At 26.7% G+C, this 18,459-nt stretch overlaps 2 protein-coding genes across 2 annotated transcripts; both read right to left on the bottom strand.

The window, feature by feature from the left end:
- Window positions 1-626: 626 nt before the first annotated feature.
- Window positions 627-4,871, bottom strand: LOC107634119 (alpha carbonic anhydrase 7-like). The gene is made up of 7 exons (XM_016337693.3): window positions 4,735-4,871; window positions 3,790-4,004; window positions 2,841-2,947; window positions 2,466-2,574; window positions 1,520-1,690; window positions 971-1,024; window positions 627-805 (listed from the first exon to the last, which is right to left on the bottom strand). Exons 1-7 carry the CDS (start codon window positions 4,823-4,825, stop codon window positions 731-733), a joined length of 822 nt encoding a protein of 273 aa, XP_016193179.1. The 5' UTR covers window positions 4,826-4,871; the 3' UTR covers window positions 627-730.
- A 7,890-nt stretch (window positions 4,872-12,761) lies between these two features.
- On the bottom strand, window positions 12,762-16,945 carry LOC107634118 (alpha carbonic anhydrase 7). The gene is made up of 7 exons (XM_016337692.3): window positions 16,817-16,945; window positions 16,236-16,453; window positions 15,142-15,248; window positions 14,318-14,426; window positions 13,712-13,882; window positions 13,293-13,346; window positions 12,762-13,026 (listed from the first exon to the last, which is right to left on the bottom strand). The coding sequence occupies exons 1-7, from the start codon at window positions 16,902-16,904 to the stop codon at window positions 12,952-12,954; spliced, it is 822 nt and encodes a 273-aa protein (XP_016193178.1). The 5' UTR covers window positions 16,905-16,945; the 3' UTR covers window positions 12,762-12,951.
- Between the last annotated feature and the right edge of the window lie 1,514 nt (window positions 16,946-18,459).

The raw sequence follows: 18,459 nt of genomic DNA, 5'->3' as shown, positions 1-18,459 counted from the left end.
AGGATTTTTTGTTCTCTGTCACTGCTACTACTACATTCTCTTTCTGATTCTTTAAGTTCATCTATGTTTATTTTTGCTGACTTTCTTCATCTCTGAGCAACCCTTAGCGTTTGGTAGAGAGACAGAAACTGAAAGACTAAGACTGAGAGACAGAGACTGAAATAAATCTCAGTATTCTGTTTGGTGTAAAGTGAAAGACAGAAATTGAAACAAAAATGAAGCTCTAATTTAATTTGTACAAAGGGTAAAATTAGAATTAATTAATTGAAATGAATGTATTTTAGGTATAAAATATTTTTAAAGTTTCAGTCTCCATTTCTAAAAATTTTAGTCTCCTGTGTTCCCACTTTTTGGAGGTACTGAAATACTGAAATTTTGGGAACAGAGACAGAAATTTTAGTATCAATCTCAGAGTCAAGAAACATGATATTGAGTTTCTGTCTCCTAATTTCTGTCCCAATACTTCAAAACAAATGCTACCTTATAGAACTTTTTGTGGTGTAAGGGCTTCTGATTCCTTAATCCATGAATAATAATAATAATAATAATAATAATAATAATAATAATAATAATTTGGAAATGAGTTTCGCAATTCTTTATTGGAGTGTTACAGGGTACATATTTTGTATATAGTCAATGGAGACATTTATTTTCTTATATTTTTCCATGTAGTCTTATATAAGCATATAATGATGATGAATTGCGAGTGCCTCTATTGGAGTCTAATTAATTAATTATACTCTTTATTGAGCTGCACTTTGCGATTGTTTGTTGGTTGTATTGGTCTCGCATTGCCATCCGAAGCCTGCAACATATGTCCCAATTTCAAACATTATTCCAATTATTATTCTATCTTTTTCAACAAATTTTGGATTAAATTAAATTGTATTACATATATACCAAAAATTAGATGTATATTAAATCAACTATTTGATTATATCATCGTTTTAATTAAGAGCCGAAAACTTACATCAGCAACAGCTTTCCGAAGCAGTTTGATTTGATCCTCTCTAACGATTCTAACCTGAACAATTTTAGATCTCTATTAGTTAACTTTTTCTATTATGTATACATATATAAGTGACTGATTACATAAAATTAAAATATTCTCATCAATTGAAAATAATAGATAAAAATCATTAAATAATTTGATACATTCTATTAAATTATTTAATATGTTATTATTTTTACATAAAAATATTTTAAGATAAGTAATTACTGATGTCGAATATATAACATCGCATTAAAATTAATATAATTTTCAAATATCCTCACCTGAAATTATCCTTATATAAAAGAATCTATAGTAATTAATATGATTATGTTATGTATATATTAAATTCAAATATTAAAGTTAGCTATTAGTATAAAATATATGTATGCTGGAATATAAATATACATTAAAAATAAATTAAATTACACTTATATTTATATATAAATATATTAGTGTTAATTTTAGTAGTTGATTTTAGTGGACGAATAACATTTTTGTTAATAATAAGTTGGAAAATTGAATTACCCGTTTAAGGACGGTCCAAGTAACATTTTCGGTACAAGGAGGAGTAGTCAACGAACCCATGTATCTGTAGTATAAGTCTCTTTCTATGTTAATCACACTTGGATCAAATACACCCACTGATCTATTCGCTCCAACACTTAACCCAGAAAGTGCCTTCAAATCTTCCTCTAGCTACAAAATCATTTATTAGAATTTTAAAATACAATATATACCAAGAACTTTACCTTTATGCAACGTCAATATAAAAATAATTTTATACAAATAATAAATTGTGTACTATCACATCAATAAAAATAACTAATTTTTAAAATTATCTAAACATAAATTGAATGGCCACAGTTATATATATGGATCGAAATTAAACGCTATATAACAATACAATATTATGATATCCAAAGGTAAGTTCATATTGGCGACAAAAATAATGTCAAAAAATATAAATAATAAATAAATTTATAAAAAATAAAAAAATATGACAAAAATAATTAGATATTATATATATATATATTATAAAAAATGACGATTTTGATGCAATTTTTTGCAAATTCTTAGAAATATAAAATATTATCATTTTTAAAATTTGGTAATTTTATATCAAATGAATTTTTTTAAAAGATAATGTGAACTACCAACTTGGTTTGGAAAATAAAAAAAAAAATTAGAGATCCAATTTGCTATAAATTTTTGTGTGCACCTTCTAAATATTATTAAAATGTCATACAAAAATTTGGATTAAATGAATAAATCATTTGTTTAATGTAAGAGTTTTTCTTACTATTTATAAAAAATATAGTATTATTAATTATTTTTGTTACGTTTTAAATTATTCAAAAACTTATTTATTGTTTGTATTTTTAAAAATTATTTTTGTCAGTGATATAAACTTTCAGATATCATTTTGATAGTTACCCTAAATTAATCAATAAAAAAATTATTGTATCAATACCAATAGTGGGTCTGTTCTTGATCCAATCTTGAAAAGTATTCCAATCACTGCTGTAAGATTAGCTGTTGGAGTTTGATTCACATGCACCAGGTGTACCTCTAAATCCAGTCTGCAATAACAGTGTTACTAATAATTAATAAGTAATTTATGGGCAATATTTACTTTAACGAAACATATTATGGGATAATTTTTTTTCAGATGCATGATTGATGAACTCAATAAGAAATTAAGTATATGAAATAATAATCGAAGTATATGAACATATAACTAATTTATCAATCATGGAAGTTAGAAAGTATAATTAAATATAATAGTATTGGCAACCTATATGCATGCATGCATGTATGTATGTATGGCATGTATGTATATATGTACCTTCGTCCATTAATGGTGTGCTCAGATGGAATGTGCCAATGTAAATTGTCAAGTATATAACGAGTTCCATTGATTGTTAGAGAGCTTGTTGGATCAAGAAACAGCAACTAGTCAAACAAATAAAACAACCAATTAGTCGAAAAACAAAAATTTAAGGGAGTCAATTTTTATTTGCTTAATGATGTATGTATACATTGGAAATTAGATTATTTATCATACTTAACTCATTATAATAGACACGGATAATAACAACAGTTTTTTTTTTTTTTTTTTTTTTTTTAACACTTTGTGACAATTATAAACGGGTACAAAATCGATTTTCAATGGTTCTCCAACCGGCATCTTTTAGCGCACGGGAGTTAATTATTGCACCGATTTTTAAAAACTGCTGATATAACCGTCGCTATTTTATTATTGAACTACTAAAAATCTGAATTAGTCAAATAATAAACAAATTTATTTTATTTTTTATAGTTTTGAGTTCAAATTCCAAGATGCACCTTTAGAAACTAAATATTAAGGGCATTATAGTGGGGCATATATGTAATATATGTTGTCAAGTGATTTAATTGAATAACTTGCCTAAAAAATAATAAATAATATTATTTGTACACTAAATATTTTTTTTGTATAAAAATACAACTATTATTAATTATTTATATTTAAATTATTTTTTAATTAATAAAAAATTATTTGCTACACGACAAAAAAACGGAAATTAGCTGGTTTACTTTTTTTATTTTGCGACGGTTTAAAATAATCACAAAATAGACTACTAGCATTTTAAGAACCATCGTCGTCTTTTAAAACGCAAAAATTAAGATTTGCGACAGTTTTTGACAACTGTTGGTATAACCGTCACTAAATTACCGCCACAATCCCTCGGCATGCGTGTATTATAGTGTTAATTATTAAGAAAATTAAATACTCATATCAAAATCATATTTACCTCAATTTCATAAATATTTTTCTTAAGGGTGGCATTGGAGGGGTTGTAGTTCAAGTTAAGGGGTCCTAGTTTAGCCAGTTGAAGCCTCTTCTTATTCAAATCAATTGGTGATTGCATTCTTCCAGTTTTGCATGTTCTCCATTCTGGTTTTATGTTTCCCCAATGAGATGGTCCTCTGTCACTATTTTCATCATAATTATACTCGTCTTCATCCTCTGTAATTAATTAGTTAAATAGAAAAAAATAAATTAGCAATAATTATACACATCAAATGTATATCATATCCTTCTAACACTAGGTCATGAAAAATAAGCCTACATTTGGTTTACATTTCCATTTTTTTAGAATTTTATAAAAAAAATAATAAAAATAAAAAATATTTAAAATGATACAGAAAATAAAACTATAAACTAAACACACATCCTAATTAAAGGAGGAAATTAAAAATCATAAAAAATAAACTAAACATATATATGTATATATAAATCATGAACTCACAATTATTCAAATAATATATGGGGTAATTTACATATATGAAATAGTAAAATATATATTGTATTACAATTTGTTTGGTTTTACACAAAGACAAAAACAAAATTAAACTAAACAATTTGTATTACACAAAGACAAAAACAAAATTGAATAAATAAAAAAAATAATAAATTCATCTCATCGAATATATATTGTATTCTAGCATAAAGGTACATTTGATTTGTATTTTTATTTTCTATTTTTATTTTATATTTTAGTTTTTACTTTTAAAATTTTGTAAAAAAAAAATAAAAATGGTAAAAACAATAAAATTCAGTTTTTTTTTTATTTTCTACTTTTTCTTTTTTTATCAAAATATTGAAAAAAAAAAACACAAAACAAACACACCCTAATTAAGAAAAGAAATTAATAATCATATAAAAAAATAAAGTATATATAGTCATTAGTACTTACCAAATAATTCTTGCGATCTAGCTGGGGAATATAGCAAAAGAAGTGCTGCAAATAAAATGCAAATGAAAAACTTAGATGAAAACTTTTCCATTTGAAGTACAATTTAATTTCTTTTTCCTCCTCTGATGAAAAGTTGTATGTGGCAATGATAAAGTTGTAACTATCTCATATTTATAGGCTGCTACAAGTTGTGAAATTTAAGTAAGAAAATTGGATTATTAATTAATTAAGGAGGTGCATGCTAAGTTTTCAAACAGGAGATAATAAGCCTTTGTTTTGACTAAAATGAAGATACTTTTGTTCATCATAATAATTTTCTAAACCCTAAACTCTAAAATTATATCAACCAATACATTTTGTTAATATGTTTGGTTTAATTAGGATAAGCATTTAATTTATGTATGGATCCCTTTTAGAACAAAATTGAGACACTCCGATCACTATTCATAATTAAATTAAAGCTCATTTTTTTTAATTAAAAATCTCAAATCTATTATTACCTAATTAATTAATTTAACAAAATTTACATAAACTTTTTCAGTTTGTATTATTTTTCTTTAAGTATGATGAGTATTTTTTTTTTGTCCAAATAAAAAAATATATTTTTCTTTTTATTATCCAATAGGTTAGTTTTTAAAGTTGAATTAGATCCAATCACTTAGTATCAATTATAATATAATATCAGAACATAATTCTTTAATTTAATATTGTTGAACCACTCACGTACAAATATTTATGTTCTAATTGATTATTTTTGAACATGAACGAGATGTATTATATATAAGTCTCACATCTTTCGAAAATAAAATTTATAAAAAATTTATAAAATGAGATATTTTTTAATTTATTCCATGAACTAATTTTTGAGATTAATTTAAACTCACTCAATCTCAATTTTAATAACTTTGGTATTCCTAGCTAAAATATTATTGATTAATAAAAAAAAACACTAACGAGCACAATAAAAATGAAGGAAGAAAAAAAAAACAAGTTGCATAGAATATTCTCTTATCAATATTGAAGACTGTACATTGATATTTGCCTTGTATTAATGACTTATAAATTATAATCATATTTCCCCTCCCTATGAAATAGCGGCTGCTAATTAATAATTTGTAACCCTAATAATCACTAAAATAGTAAAATCTAAGTACTTTGTAGTAGTCTCTACCTAAATATTAAGGCATGGTGAAAAACTAAATACTCTAATAAAAACTCTATTAAGCAATTTTTATGTGAAAATGTTCTTTTTTTTTTATTATTGAATAGTTGATTGGCTTAATTTTATGTGTTATAAAAAATATTTTTTTTTTTTAAAATCGTTATTTTCTTTCATAGATTATATACTTTTAAAATATGATTAAATAAATATTTTTATGAAAAAATATTTTTAATATTTTGCCTGTTAAATAACTATGATACCAAGAGAAAGGTGCATGTATACCATTTCAGTATTTTCTTGGTGGCTTCCACTTGTCAATGGCCTATTTAATTATGAAAGAAGAATTGAAGTATAAAAAAATTATTTTAATTAATTAATATGAGTTAAGTTTTATTATAAAATTATATTGTTAATTTTATTTTTGAAATAATTTAAAATTTAAAATAAAAAATAATTAAAAAATATAATATTAATGAAAAGATATTGACTCTCTAGCTAATTGAACTCGTTTTAAAATTATCTATAAATATGAACGAATATAAATATGTTTTAGATAAAATAAAGAATATATATAACATTATTTCTTGAAAACTAATTTATTATTAAAAATAAAAAACAAAAAAATAAAATATTAAAATTTAATTATAACTCTTGGATTTAAATTATTAATATAAAATATATTAAATAAAAAATTAAAATTGATTCCCTACACTATTAGTTTCGTCAATGTCATCGTTTTTCTTTGTACTCGTCACTATCATCGTAGCCATAGCTTCTTTCTACGAGGTCTCTAGCTTTCATAGATTCTTCTGTTTGGGTCTATTTGTTATTGGCTAATACAACCCTTCCTTCTTAGTTTGCTTCTTGCGTGTGTTATGAAAATGACTGAAATCAAAGGAGGTGTCAAAAACGACATGTAAAGCTTTACATGTAGCAACCACTCTTATGGAATGAATTCCGGCGCAAAATCTGTGTCTTGCGCCTCCAAAATAAGCTAGGCAAGAGGAGCAGCAACTAACAACTCAAAGAAGCAGCAACGAAAACATAGAGAAGAGCTGTACTATAATGATAATAGTGACGAAACTAGTAGTGAAAGAAATAACGTAGCACAAGAAAATATTTAAAAATTAGGGATTTAATTTTGATATCCAAATATAAGAGGAAAAGAAGAAATGATGATGTGAGAAAAAAATTCCACTTTTGATCAGAGAAAGAGAAAAAAAAAAGAAAAAAATAACAATTTTAATTTTAATTTTAATTTTGACTTTTAAAATTGGTTTAATCTTAATCATTCAATTTAATTCAATAATAATAATAATTATATTCTCACATTCTCATATAAATAATCTATTTTCACTTTATATATATATATATATATATAACGTTCCTAGCTAGCTCCTCACTTAGCTTCTTTCTTTTTTTTGTGTACAATAATTTAGAAATGTGTTTTGTCATTTAATTTGCTTCATTTGCATTTCAATAATATTTATGTCATCCATGTTTTCAGGGTTATTTTTGTACTGTGTATATAGTATCCAAATATGTTACCAACATATACCTAAAAATAGATGAAACAAATCTATATATAATAGTATAATTTTAACATATAATTATTGGTTTAGTTATACGAGTTTAATATAAAGATTTTTACATACATGTTCATCTAATTAAACTCATATTTATATAACTTTTTAAGTAATAAATTTAAAAATTAATTAACTATTTTTATTAATATAATAATTAAATATTTGTATAAAAATTTTTTATCCTGATAATATATAGAAATTATAATTATAATTATAATTATAATTATAATTATGTTATTAAATTTTATTTTATCTTATAAGCTTTGATTTTGTGACTAAATAACTAGAATAATAATGAGGCCTGCGGTGATTGCAACACTACTATTATTATTATTGATGGTGGCAATTAAAATATGAATATGACTAAATAACTAGAATTAAAATTAATTTAATTAAATAAGTACTTCTCACTTAAGAAAGAACGCTTTAAAATAAACCTATAAATATGAATATGATATATCATCATTATCTTGCTTATTTTGATCGCACAAATCAATGAATCATCAAGCTGCAGTTAACTTCGCAAAAATGTAAAATCATTATCAATGTTAGTTTTTTTTTTTTTTTTTATACAGTATCCTCTAATATAGCAAACTAAAGATTAATCCATGGTGGATCGAAGTTCTATTTAAAAATTTGTTTGCTGTTGGCCAATAAATTATTTCATATATAAAATAAAATTTAAATTCTCAACACTTACTTAAATAAATTATTAAACTATCTACTAGATCAACCAACTTGATTCATTATGAATGTTAGTTGATTTTGGCAACATCACTCCTAATTCACCGCTATTATTGATTTAGTCCATTATGTTAGAATAACATTTATTGTATTTATTGTATTCATCATTATACAATTCAATGCATTATAATTGTTTTTTTAGTGTTTTTTCTCGAGTTTTAACATAATATTAGACTCGTTATTTTTTTTTTAAGGACGGGTTAGTTTTTTCTAGTAATTAAAATTGTTGTATTTTTCTTTTAAAAATATTTTTTTTATTTTATCTATTATTTTTGATATTTTTTTGTCTCATCGATTAGTCCATTTTTTTCTAATATTTTTTATTCTAACAAGCTAAAAAATACCATCGTTTACTTCTAGACGCGCCTCCGTGCTTCGTTTAGTTACAATTTGAGATAGTTATAACATTTTCATCCATCGACCATACCATCGTCTCTGTACTCTGTTGTGTCGTTCTCAATTAAAAGCAACCAACTCCATCAACCACACCATTGTTTACTTCTAGCCTTCTAATACTATTTATGGTAGGTAGATGTTACTTCGTAATCTTATGGTATATTTTAGCTTGAGTAAACCATTAATTTTGTACTTGAATTATTAGGAATGCTAAAACTCATAAGTAGTCTGTGACACGTGACATAAAACTCATCAGCAAATGGTTGGATTGTCAAACAAGTCACTTCGACTGTTTAGGTTCGGCCAGCTTAAACTCGTAATTTATTAGAGTTAGTTCGTTTAAACCTATTTTATTTACGGACTATAATTTTTTAGTTTGGACCATTTATGATCAATCTGATAAATTAAACAGATTAACTCATTAACTTTTTATTTTTTTAAAAAAATATTTTAATAAAAAATCACTTTAACAGAATTTTTATAAATTAGTGAGTCGGGTTTTTAATCGGATCAAATATAATATTTTCAAAAAAATGATCATTTATTTGGGAAATACAAAAAAAAAAAAATTGAAAAGATTACCCGTTTAATTCATAGACAGATTCGTTTAACTCAAAATTTTAACCAATATAATTTTAAAGATAAAATTCTATCTATTAAATAAATAAATAGACTGACTAGATAAATTTTCCTCATTTCGAAAACCCTAATAAGTGACGTAGAATCTGCCTTTGATTTTCCTTTTTGAAGATATATGAAAAAAGAAAATGTTTCATCATAATTTCTTCCAAGTTAACATGATAAATTTTTTCTCCTTTTCTATGGTGTTTCCCCACCAGCTAGTGATCACATTAGGTTAAGATAAAACATAAAAGTGATTACAGAAAAACACGGCTAAATCCAAAAGTTAAGCATTACCCTCTGGCTTTCATCCAAAGTAGTTAACCTTACCTACATTCGAATTACTTATTTGCCTTCAAGTGTTAACCGCACAATTTTTTATTTTTAAAATTTTCACATGATCAATATGATCTTGTAAGATTATAAAAGAGTGTCCTGAAATCACTTATTTAAACAATTTAAATTAATAAAAAATACATTTAAATAATTATATTTTTATAACTTTAAATAAATTTTAAATTTTATTATTTATTTTTGTAAAAAAATCAACAAAAATTGAACTATAAATCTCGTAATAATAAAATATCTAATATTATTATATTATAATATTCATACTTTGTCCTAAATTATAAAGCTAGGTCTAATAAAGACACAAGATCCACCTTAAAGGATGGTGTCTACTGGATATCCGATCTCTTTGAGAGGTCAGACATGATAAAATGGACGGGCTTGTACTTATCTAAATAAGTAACTGCCTCCTCAAATCTCTCATACTATCTCTATCTCATCTAGAAGATAAGATCTCAACAAACTCCTAAGATATAAGATAAGATAGAACTACCGGCATCAGGGAGGTCATCAAACTCTACCATAAATATACTGGCACCCCCAAGTATAACTCACGTTCTATTCCACTAAAAACCTGCTTAAAACCCTTGCTAATTTAAGTATTGGAGTCTCTTGCAGGTACCACCCCCCACCTCCTCACGAGGAACTCGAACAGGCGGCACTTCGGCACCAACAAGTCGGTCCCTACTACTAAAGGAGTCTGGATCTCACGTTCAGGCCCAAATCATCATTTCAGGTAACCCTCGGAATATTGACGCCGTTGTCGGGGTCCTGGAGCTCAACCTTTGATAATAGCGAATGATCAACAAAATAGTCAGACAACCACCCAACATGAATAGTATGCAAACATATTAAAAAGAGGCTATAATACAGTTTCTATGGATACCAGAAACTCCGTAAAAACTTCTAGCAATAGGCAGAGGATATCAAATAGGGATGATGATTCTGCTTCTATAGTTAAATTGGATTAAATATACCAGGACAGAGACGAGGATAATGCACTTGTAGACACCAACCATGGTAGATGGAAAGCTGCATATTCATCACCATCGTCAAAAAAAAAAAGGAGAAAGGAAGCTGGCTGTTAATTGGAAAGGATCCTACAAAATAGTAGAGGTTTTAGGTAAAAGTTACTACAAAGTGTCCGACCTCTAAGGACGAGAGCTTCCAAAGTCCTGGCACGCATGTAACCTAAGAAGGTACTACAGCTAAGCAGCGAACCTCGTGCAGAGGTGCACTCTTTTTTTCCGATCTCAAGGTTTTTAATGAGGCACCAACACGGGGATTAGGGACACTCAATCCCCTTGCACGCAGATTTCCATAAAGGAATTTTTTATTTTACTAATAAAAATTTCTATTTCTTTAATTCATATTTTTTCAAAAGTTTCCTACTTAAGACACATTAACTTAAGCTCGACAAAACGTAAAAAATTATTGTCCGACCTAAACTCGGTCGGCAAGATGAGCGATGAGGTACAAGTTAATGTAAGAAGTTATATAAACAACTTGTATGAAGCGATCTCAATGAGATCGGATAAAAAACGAGTCGTAAAAATAACTTGATAAAGGCCGATTAGTCGAAGTCGGACCTATGAAAGGAAACTCAACATCTGAAAAGACCTAGCTCTATTTTAAAGACAAAAAGGTTTTTTCGAAAAACAAAAGAGCGATTTGAGCACTATTTATAAGGGTTGCAAAGAACAAACGTTTAAATTTTCAAACAGGTCAAAATCCCGACCTCTATAAAAAAAAGCACCCGATGTCTAAGCAGAAGCCACCGAATGCTTGAATCCAACCTATATAAAGATCATGACTCAAGTAGGGGCACTGTTCATATTGGCCCAAATTATAAAATCAGGCCCAATAAAGACACAAGACCCACCTCAAAGGATGGCCTCTATTAGATACCCGACCTCTTTGAGAGGTCGGACACGACGAAAGGGACCGGCTTATAGTTATCTAAATAATTAACTACTTTTCCAAATCTCTCTTACTATCTCTATCTCATCTAGAAAATAAGGTCTCAACAAACTCCTAAAATATAAGATAAGATAGAACTACCACCACCAGGGAGGTCATCAAACTCTACTATAAATACACTGGCACCTCCAAGTATAACTCACGTTCTATTCTATTAAAAACATGTTTAAAGCCCTTGCTAACTTAAGTATCGGAGTCTCTTACAGGTACCACCCCCCACTTCCTCACGAGAAACTCGGACAGGCGACACCTCGACACCAATAAGTCAGTCGCCGCCACTAAAAAAATCTGGACCTCACGTTCAGACCCAAATCAGCATTTTAAGTAACCCTCAAAACACATAAATTATTTATTTTAAAAACTTAAATTAATAAAAAAAACACATCACTAATTATATCTTAAACAATAACATCCAAAAAATTAGTATCGACGTTACCCTTCAATTCATTCCCTTTAATTTGTTTATCAATTAAGCAAATCATTGTCCAGTGTGAGAATATAAAGGTTTTCCAATTGTCACGCGCTTGGCACGTGATGTTCCTCCTCATGATGTTGAATCTCTTCTTGTTGTGATGAAACCTTCAACTCCATGCCTTAGTTCCAAAGTTATTAATTAGTGAACTCATGAAAAAGTTAAATATTTCTTTAATTTCATTTTGTCTTTATGAGGACGGCGTTAAGCTCCTAAATTGCTTTTGTCCTAATCTGTTGTCAATCTATTCCAAAATATGCAAAATTAATTTTATGTAAATAATAAAGAATTTTTCATGATCATTTAATCAATTTTATATATTTTAATATTTTTTTAATAATTAAAAAAATATTTATTTATATTAATGTGATAAGATACAATTAATTATTTTATTTTTCACATTGTACATAATTGAATTCATAATGTATACGCCTAAATCCTCTCAAATTATATATATTGGATTTTTTTAAGATAGTTACGTGAACAAAATAATTATATAAATATAGACATATATAGCAAACATGTCGCAATCATATATTGTTAAACTGCATTGTGGTAGGTGATCCAAAAGTTGAACAATTATTTAATCACATTTAATTTCCTAGCTATAGTTATAATATATATAGTAATTTAGATTAACGGTAATATTGATATTATTAAGGCAGATGATAACTTTGCAAATCAAGATTCTGTTAAAAAGTAGTTAGAAGCTCTTAACTAACTCTGGCAGTTTTTGCAATTTGTGGATTTCTTCATCTCTAAGCAATCCTTATAAAACACTTATAAATATCTGATGAAGTTTGACATACATTCAAACTTAATATCCTGTCAAATTTAGAATATAGAATACACTGATAACAATAATAATAATACTTAAAAAAAATGGAAAAGAGTGTCACGATATTTAATTAATCACTAAAGTCTACATTGAACTGCACTGCCATTGAGCTTGGTTGTATTGGTCTCGCGTTGCCATCTGAATCCTGCAACATATATGTCCAAATTTCAAACATTATTCCAATTATTATTCTATTTCTTAAAAGAATTTTTGGATTGAATTTATGAGCATATATTGATTTAGTTGTAATATATATATATATACATATATATTTATATACTAAAAGTCAACTATTAAATCAATTATTCATATAAAATATATATTGGTGACTGATTTAATAACTAAATTTTGGTATATATATAATTTTTAATATTAATTATTATATTATTATTTTAAGAGCTGAAAACTTACATCATGAACAGCATCTCGAAACAAATTGATTTGTTCTCTTCTAACGCTTTTAATCTGAACAATTAGACATTCATTAGTTAATTTTCTATTATGTACACAAAAGTGACTAGTGACATAAAAATATTCATATAAAAATCAGAGTTAAAAATTGTTCAAAAACTTAATATATTTTACTAAATTAATAAATTTACTAAATTACTTAACATACTATTATATATCTTAACATAAAGATATTTTCAGATGAATAATTATGAACACTATTTAAACAATATATCCATTAAAACTAATATAATAATTTTAGAATATCCTGACATGAAATGATCCAACGACTCTCAAATATCAACTTCACATAAAGTCGACTTCACTTGAATTTTCACCATAAAACAAAGTTGTAGTAATAAGTTGGAAATTCGAATTACCCGTGTGAGGACGGTCCAAGTAACATTCTCGGTACAAGGAGGAGTAGTCAACGAACCCATGTATCTGTAATACAAGTTTGAGTCCATGTCAACCTCTCTTGGATCAAATACACTCACTGATCTATTGGCTCCAACACTTGACCCAGAAAGTGCCTTCAAATCCCCCTCTAGCTACAAAATTATTAATTACAATAATTTATTAGAATTTCAAGGTATAATGTATAAAAAGAATTTCAGTAATTAAAAGGGTTTTACACAAAACAATAACTCGTGTAATGTTATATTAATAAAAATAACTCATTTTTAGATGACCGTATTATATGTGTTAGAGAATCGTTAGAATCATTTTAAATTAGTTAGTATCGTTTATATTTATATAGTATATCTGTATATTAATTGTAGGATTTTATGCTTTTATTACTTTGATTCTTCTAACACTTATATATACCCCTTATACATTATATTTTTGAGTAGACTGAACAATATACAAAAATATTTTTTTTAATTTAGTCTCTTGTTTTTAACAATATGCATTAAAATTAAATTTTATGTAATACAAGCAGACAGATAAATTTAATCAATGCAAAGATTAATAAATTTTTGTACCAATGACAGTAATGGGTCTGATCTTAATCCAATCCTGTAAAGTATTCCAATCACTGCTATTTGATTAGTTGTGGGAGTTTGATGCACCAGGTGTACCTCTAGATCCAGTCTGAAATAATTATATATATAGATATTGCAATTCAGATAATTGATGAACTCATCGATAAGAAGTTAAATATATGAAATAATAATGGAATTATATAAACATGTAATTTATTTGTCAATCACGAAAGTATAAATTAATTAAATATAATAGTAAACTATAATAAACAGGTATGTATGACTGTATGTAGGGCCGTTAAAATTGGTCAAACTCATCGGGTTAGCCCATTTATCCATTTAAATGGATGGACTTTGCTTCTAAAATTAAGCCCGTTTAAATTTCGGGTTAAACGGACTGAATTCGATTAACACGAAAAAAATGACGGGTTAAACGGGTGCCGTTTAATTTTTTTTTACATTTTTTTAAAAAATAGCACTTTTAGTCTATATTTTCTTCAATCCGATCCAAAAATTTGACTCATCAACTAAAAAAATATTATTTTTTAAAGATTTTTGACTTAAAAGTAATATTTTTTGTCAAAATATTTTTTAAAAAATAAAATAAAAAAATAAACGGACTGACCCGTTTAACCCACGGACTGACCATAAACGGTCTGGGTTAAAAAATTATGGCTCGCGAATAAAGCGGGCATAAACGGTCCAGCCCATTTAACCCACGAGTTTAACGGGCCGGACCTAAATGGTCCGAACTAGCCCATTTGACATCTCTATATGTATGTATGTATGTATGTATGTATGTATGTATGTATGTATGTATGTACCTTCGTCCATCAATGATGTGTTCAGACGGACTGTGCCAATGTAATTGTTTAAGGATATAACGACTTCCATTGATTTGTAGAGAGCTTGTTGGATCAAGAATCTCCAACTAGTCAAACAAATAAAACAACCAATTAGTTGAAAAACAAAAATTTAAGAGAGTCCATTTTTATATATTGTTAATTAGATTATTTATCATATTTAAATATTTGGTTATTTTACTACGAATATGAATTAGTCAAATGATAAACAAATTTATTTTATTTGTTTTAGTTCTGAGTTTAAACTTTAAGAGTTTATTATTAGTTAATAAATTATTATAAATACAAAATATATTATTTAAATTTTCAATACTTATTTAAGTTTATTTAAGTGGATAAGTAAATAAATTATTTAATCAACTAAAATTGTTTATTTCAAGATGCATCTTCTGAACCGTCAATGAGTTATAACTTAAATGGCATAATTTCCTCGTACTCACTTAAGAGTAGGGGTAGCAATATGTACCCTACCCACGGGTACCAAATCCGACCCCATCCGGTCGGGTAGGGTTGCCAACCCGATCTGCAGCGGGTAGGGTTGGGTGCGGGTAGAGTTTTCGTGCGGGTTGGGTAGGGTGCGGGTTGAGGCTCAACCCTATCCGACCAACCCGCACTCTATATATATGTATATATTATATATTTATATAAAAATATGTTTTCAGTGGATATTAAATTAAATACCTCTCACTAAATGTAAAATATTCTTAACCACTAAAAGAAAATCATTAATTGATAATTCAATATTCTTTTTTACATAAAAATTAGTTATATTTTAAATTATCATAAAGTTATATAATAAAATTGTATCTTTTTTATAACTCGCGGTAGGATCGGATACCCGCAGGTTAAGAGCGAGTAAGGTTAGGGTTAAAAAATTCTCAACCCACAAGTAGGGTTAGAGTTGGATCCAAACCCTACCCTACCCCTACCCATTGCCACCCCTACTTAAGAGGTCGCAAATTTGAATCTTCATATTTTTGGTATATAAAAAAAAAAGATGCATCTTCGGAACCAAATATTAAGAAAAAAATAATTAACATAATTAATTAGCTTACCTCAATATCATGACCCCTATTCTTAAGGATAGCATTGGAGGAATAGTAGTTCAAATTAAAGGGTCCTATTCTAGCCAGTTGAAGGCTTCTATAATTCAAATCAATTGGTGATTGCATTCTTCCAGTTTTGCACATCCTCCATTCTGCTTTTATGTCTCCCCAATGAGATGGTCCTCTATCACTATCTTCATCGTCGTAATTAAACTCGCTCTCATCCTCTGTAATTAATTATTAGTTAAATAGATAAAAACAAATTAGCACTATTTAAACACATCAAATATATATCATATCCTACCACTAGGTCATGAAAAATAAGCATACGTTTTGTTTATATTTTTATTTTTTTAATATTTTGTAAAAAGGAAAACATTGTAAAAAAATATTTTTTTTACAAAATTCTAAAAACAAAAATATTGAAAATAATATAAAGGCTAAAATCGTAAACCAAACACACTTTAATTAAGAGAAGAAAAAATCATTAAAAAAAACTGAACATATATATGTATATATAAATCTTGAACTCACAATTAATCAATTAATATATGCATGCATGTTAATTAATATAATAATTAAGTACTTACCAACTTCTTGGGACCTTGCTGGGGAAGATAGCAAAACAAATGCTGCAAATAAACTGCAAATGAAAACCTTGGCTGAAAACTTTTCCATTTGAACAACAATTTTTTTTTCTCCTTTTGATGATGTTGTTATGTGGCAATGATCAAGATGTAGCTATCTCATATTTATAGGGTGCTACATGTACAAGTTGTGAAAATTAAGTAAGAAAGTTGGATTAATTAATTAATAATAAGGAGGTTCTCATTTTTCAAACATGAGATAAGCGTTTGTTTTGGCTAAATGGAAGAAACTTTTGTTCATCACAATTTTCAATTTTCTAGAATTGTTTATGAACCAATATAATACTTGTTACATTTTATTTAATTTGTTAATATGTTTGGTTTAATTAGGATAATTATTTAATTTATATATGAATCCCGTTTAGAACAAAATTGAGAAGACATACACTCCGATCACTATTAAAAAATAACTCAAAGAAAATCAAATAAAGGTTTGATAATTAATACGCACCATATGTAAACCTTTGAATTTCAAATAATTATTAAACGACATATATATATAGCTTCTTAATTTAATTATTTGACCAGCGAAGCAATTGAAATAAAATAAGCTATATTAGTTTAAGGAGACCACTTCGATAAAGACACTTAAAATGTATTTTTTTAAAGACGTTTACATGTGTCATGATGTTATTGGATATTTTTATTAAATCGGTTAATAATTTATTTTTTAATAAATTAGAACAAAATCAATTTATTATAACAACAATAATAAACCCAATTGTCCGCATTATAATTATTAGACCTAATTTAATCCGATCGATTTATACAATCTAAACCGAATTATGTTTAAATTTTTGATAAAAAAAACAAATATATCCCTGATTTTAATTTAAAAAAAAAATCACGATTCAAAATTGATCGGTTCGACTAGATCTGATAACAATTGAATTTATTGTTATTGTTATAAAAAATTCGATTTTATTCTAATTTGTTAAAAAATTCAAAAATAACCCGTTCTCCAATAATAATGTGACACATAAATATCTTTATAAAAAAACATTTTACGCATCTTTATAGGAGCATCCTCCCTAATTTAATTCATCGTATTCCATGTTTTTCAAGACCATTACAGCAGAACAAAAAATCAAATTGGAAATCAACGAAATTCACATAAACATTTTACAGAATATTTTTCGTCTTTTTTTGTTATATTTTCTCTAATATCTAAAAATCACGAATTAATCCAGCGGTACCTCACAATTCTAAACCAACTTGACAATGGTGTTTTTCATTATTAGTTGAAATACAAGGTAACTAACCTTTGAATTATCCAACCAAATGTAAATTTTAATTTGTTAGAAGAACATTCAAGATATTATCAAAGTCTAAAAGCATAGTGTGAGATAAGAGTTAAATATATGAGAAGAAGAATATTATATGTGTTATTTTTGTGTACACTTTTTATATATTTTTATTGTTAATATTTAAAATAATTAATTAAAAGTAAAAAAATAAGTGTACACGTGAATTAAATATTCACAAAAAATTGTACAAATATTATTTCTTTTAAATAAATCAATTGATTGAACAATGAAATTAAACGTGCAAGGCTTTCATCCCATTCCCCAAAACTTTAGAAAAAT

Source organism: Arachis ipaensis, chromosome B3 (genome assembly GCF_059453495.1).
Source record: "Arachis ipaensis isolate K30076 ecotype BB chromosome B3, ASM5945349v1, whole genome shotgun sequence".
Lineage (NCBI taxonomy): Eukaryota > Viridiplantae > Streptophyta > Magnoliopsida > Fabales > Fabaceae > Arachis > Arachis ipaensis.
Note: the sequence above shows the minus strand (reverse complement) of the source record. Positions and strands in the feature narration are given on the sequence as shown.

What these genes read in the sequence shown, in the direction of transcription:
- LOC107634118 (XM_016337692.3), bottom strand. Translation starts at nt 16,904, where the DNA reads ATGGAAAAGTTTTCAGCCAAGGTTTTCATTTGCAGTTTATTTGCAGCA. An exon ending in CACATCATTGATGGACGAAG is followed by an intron (nt 14,427 to 15,141) that starts GTACATACATAC and finishes TAATTATTTCAG; the next exon opens with ACTGGATCTAGAGGTACACC. An exon ending in CAGACCCATTACTGTCATTG is followed by an intron (nt 13,883 to 14,317) that starts GTACAAAAATTT and finishes ATAATTTTGTAG; the next exon opens with CTAGAGGGGGATTTGAAGGC.
- LOC107634119 (XM_016337693.3), bottom strand. Translation starts at nt 4,825, where the DNA reads ATGGAAAAGTTTTCATCTAAGTTTTTCATTTGCATTTTATTTGCAGCA. An exon ending in TAGATCGCAAGAATTATTTG is followed by an intron (nt 4,005 to 4,734) that starts GTAAGTACTAAT and finishes AATTAATTACAG; the next exon opens with AGGATGAAGACGAGTATAAT. An exon ending in CTTGGACCGTCCTTAAACGG is followed by an intron (nt 1,025 to 1,519) that starts GTAATTCAATTT and finishes AAAATTGTTCAG; the next exon opens with GTTAGAATCGTTAGAGAGGA.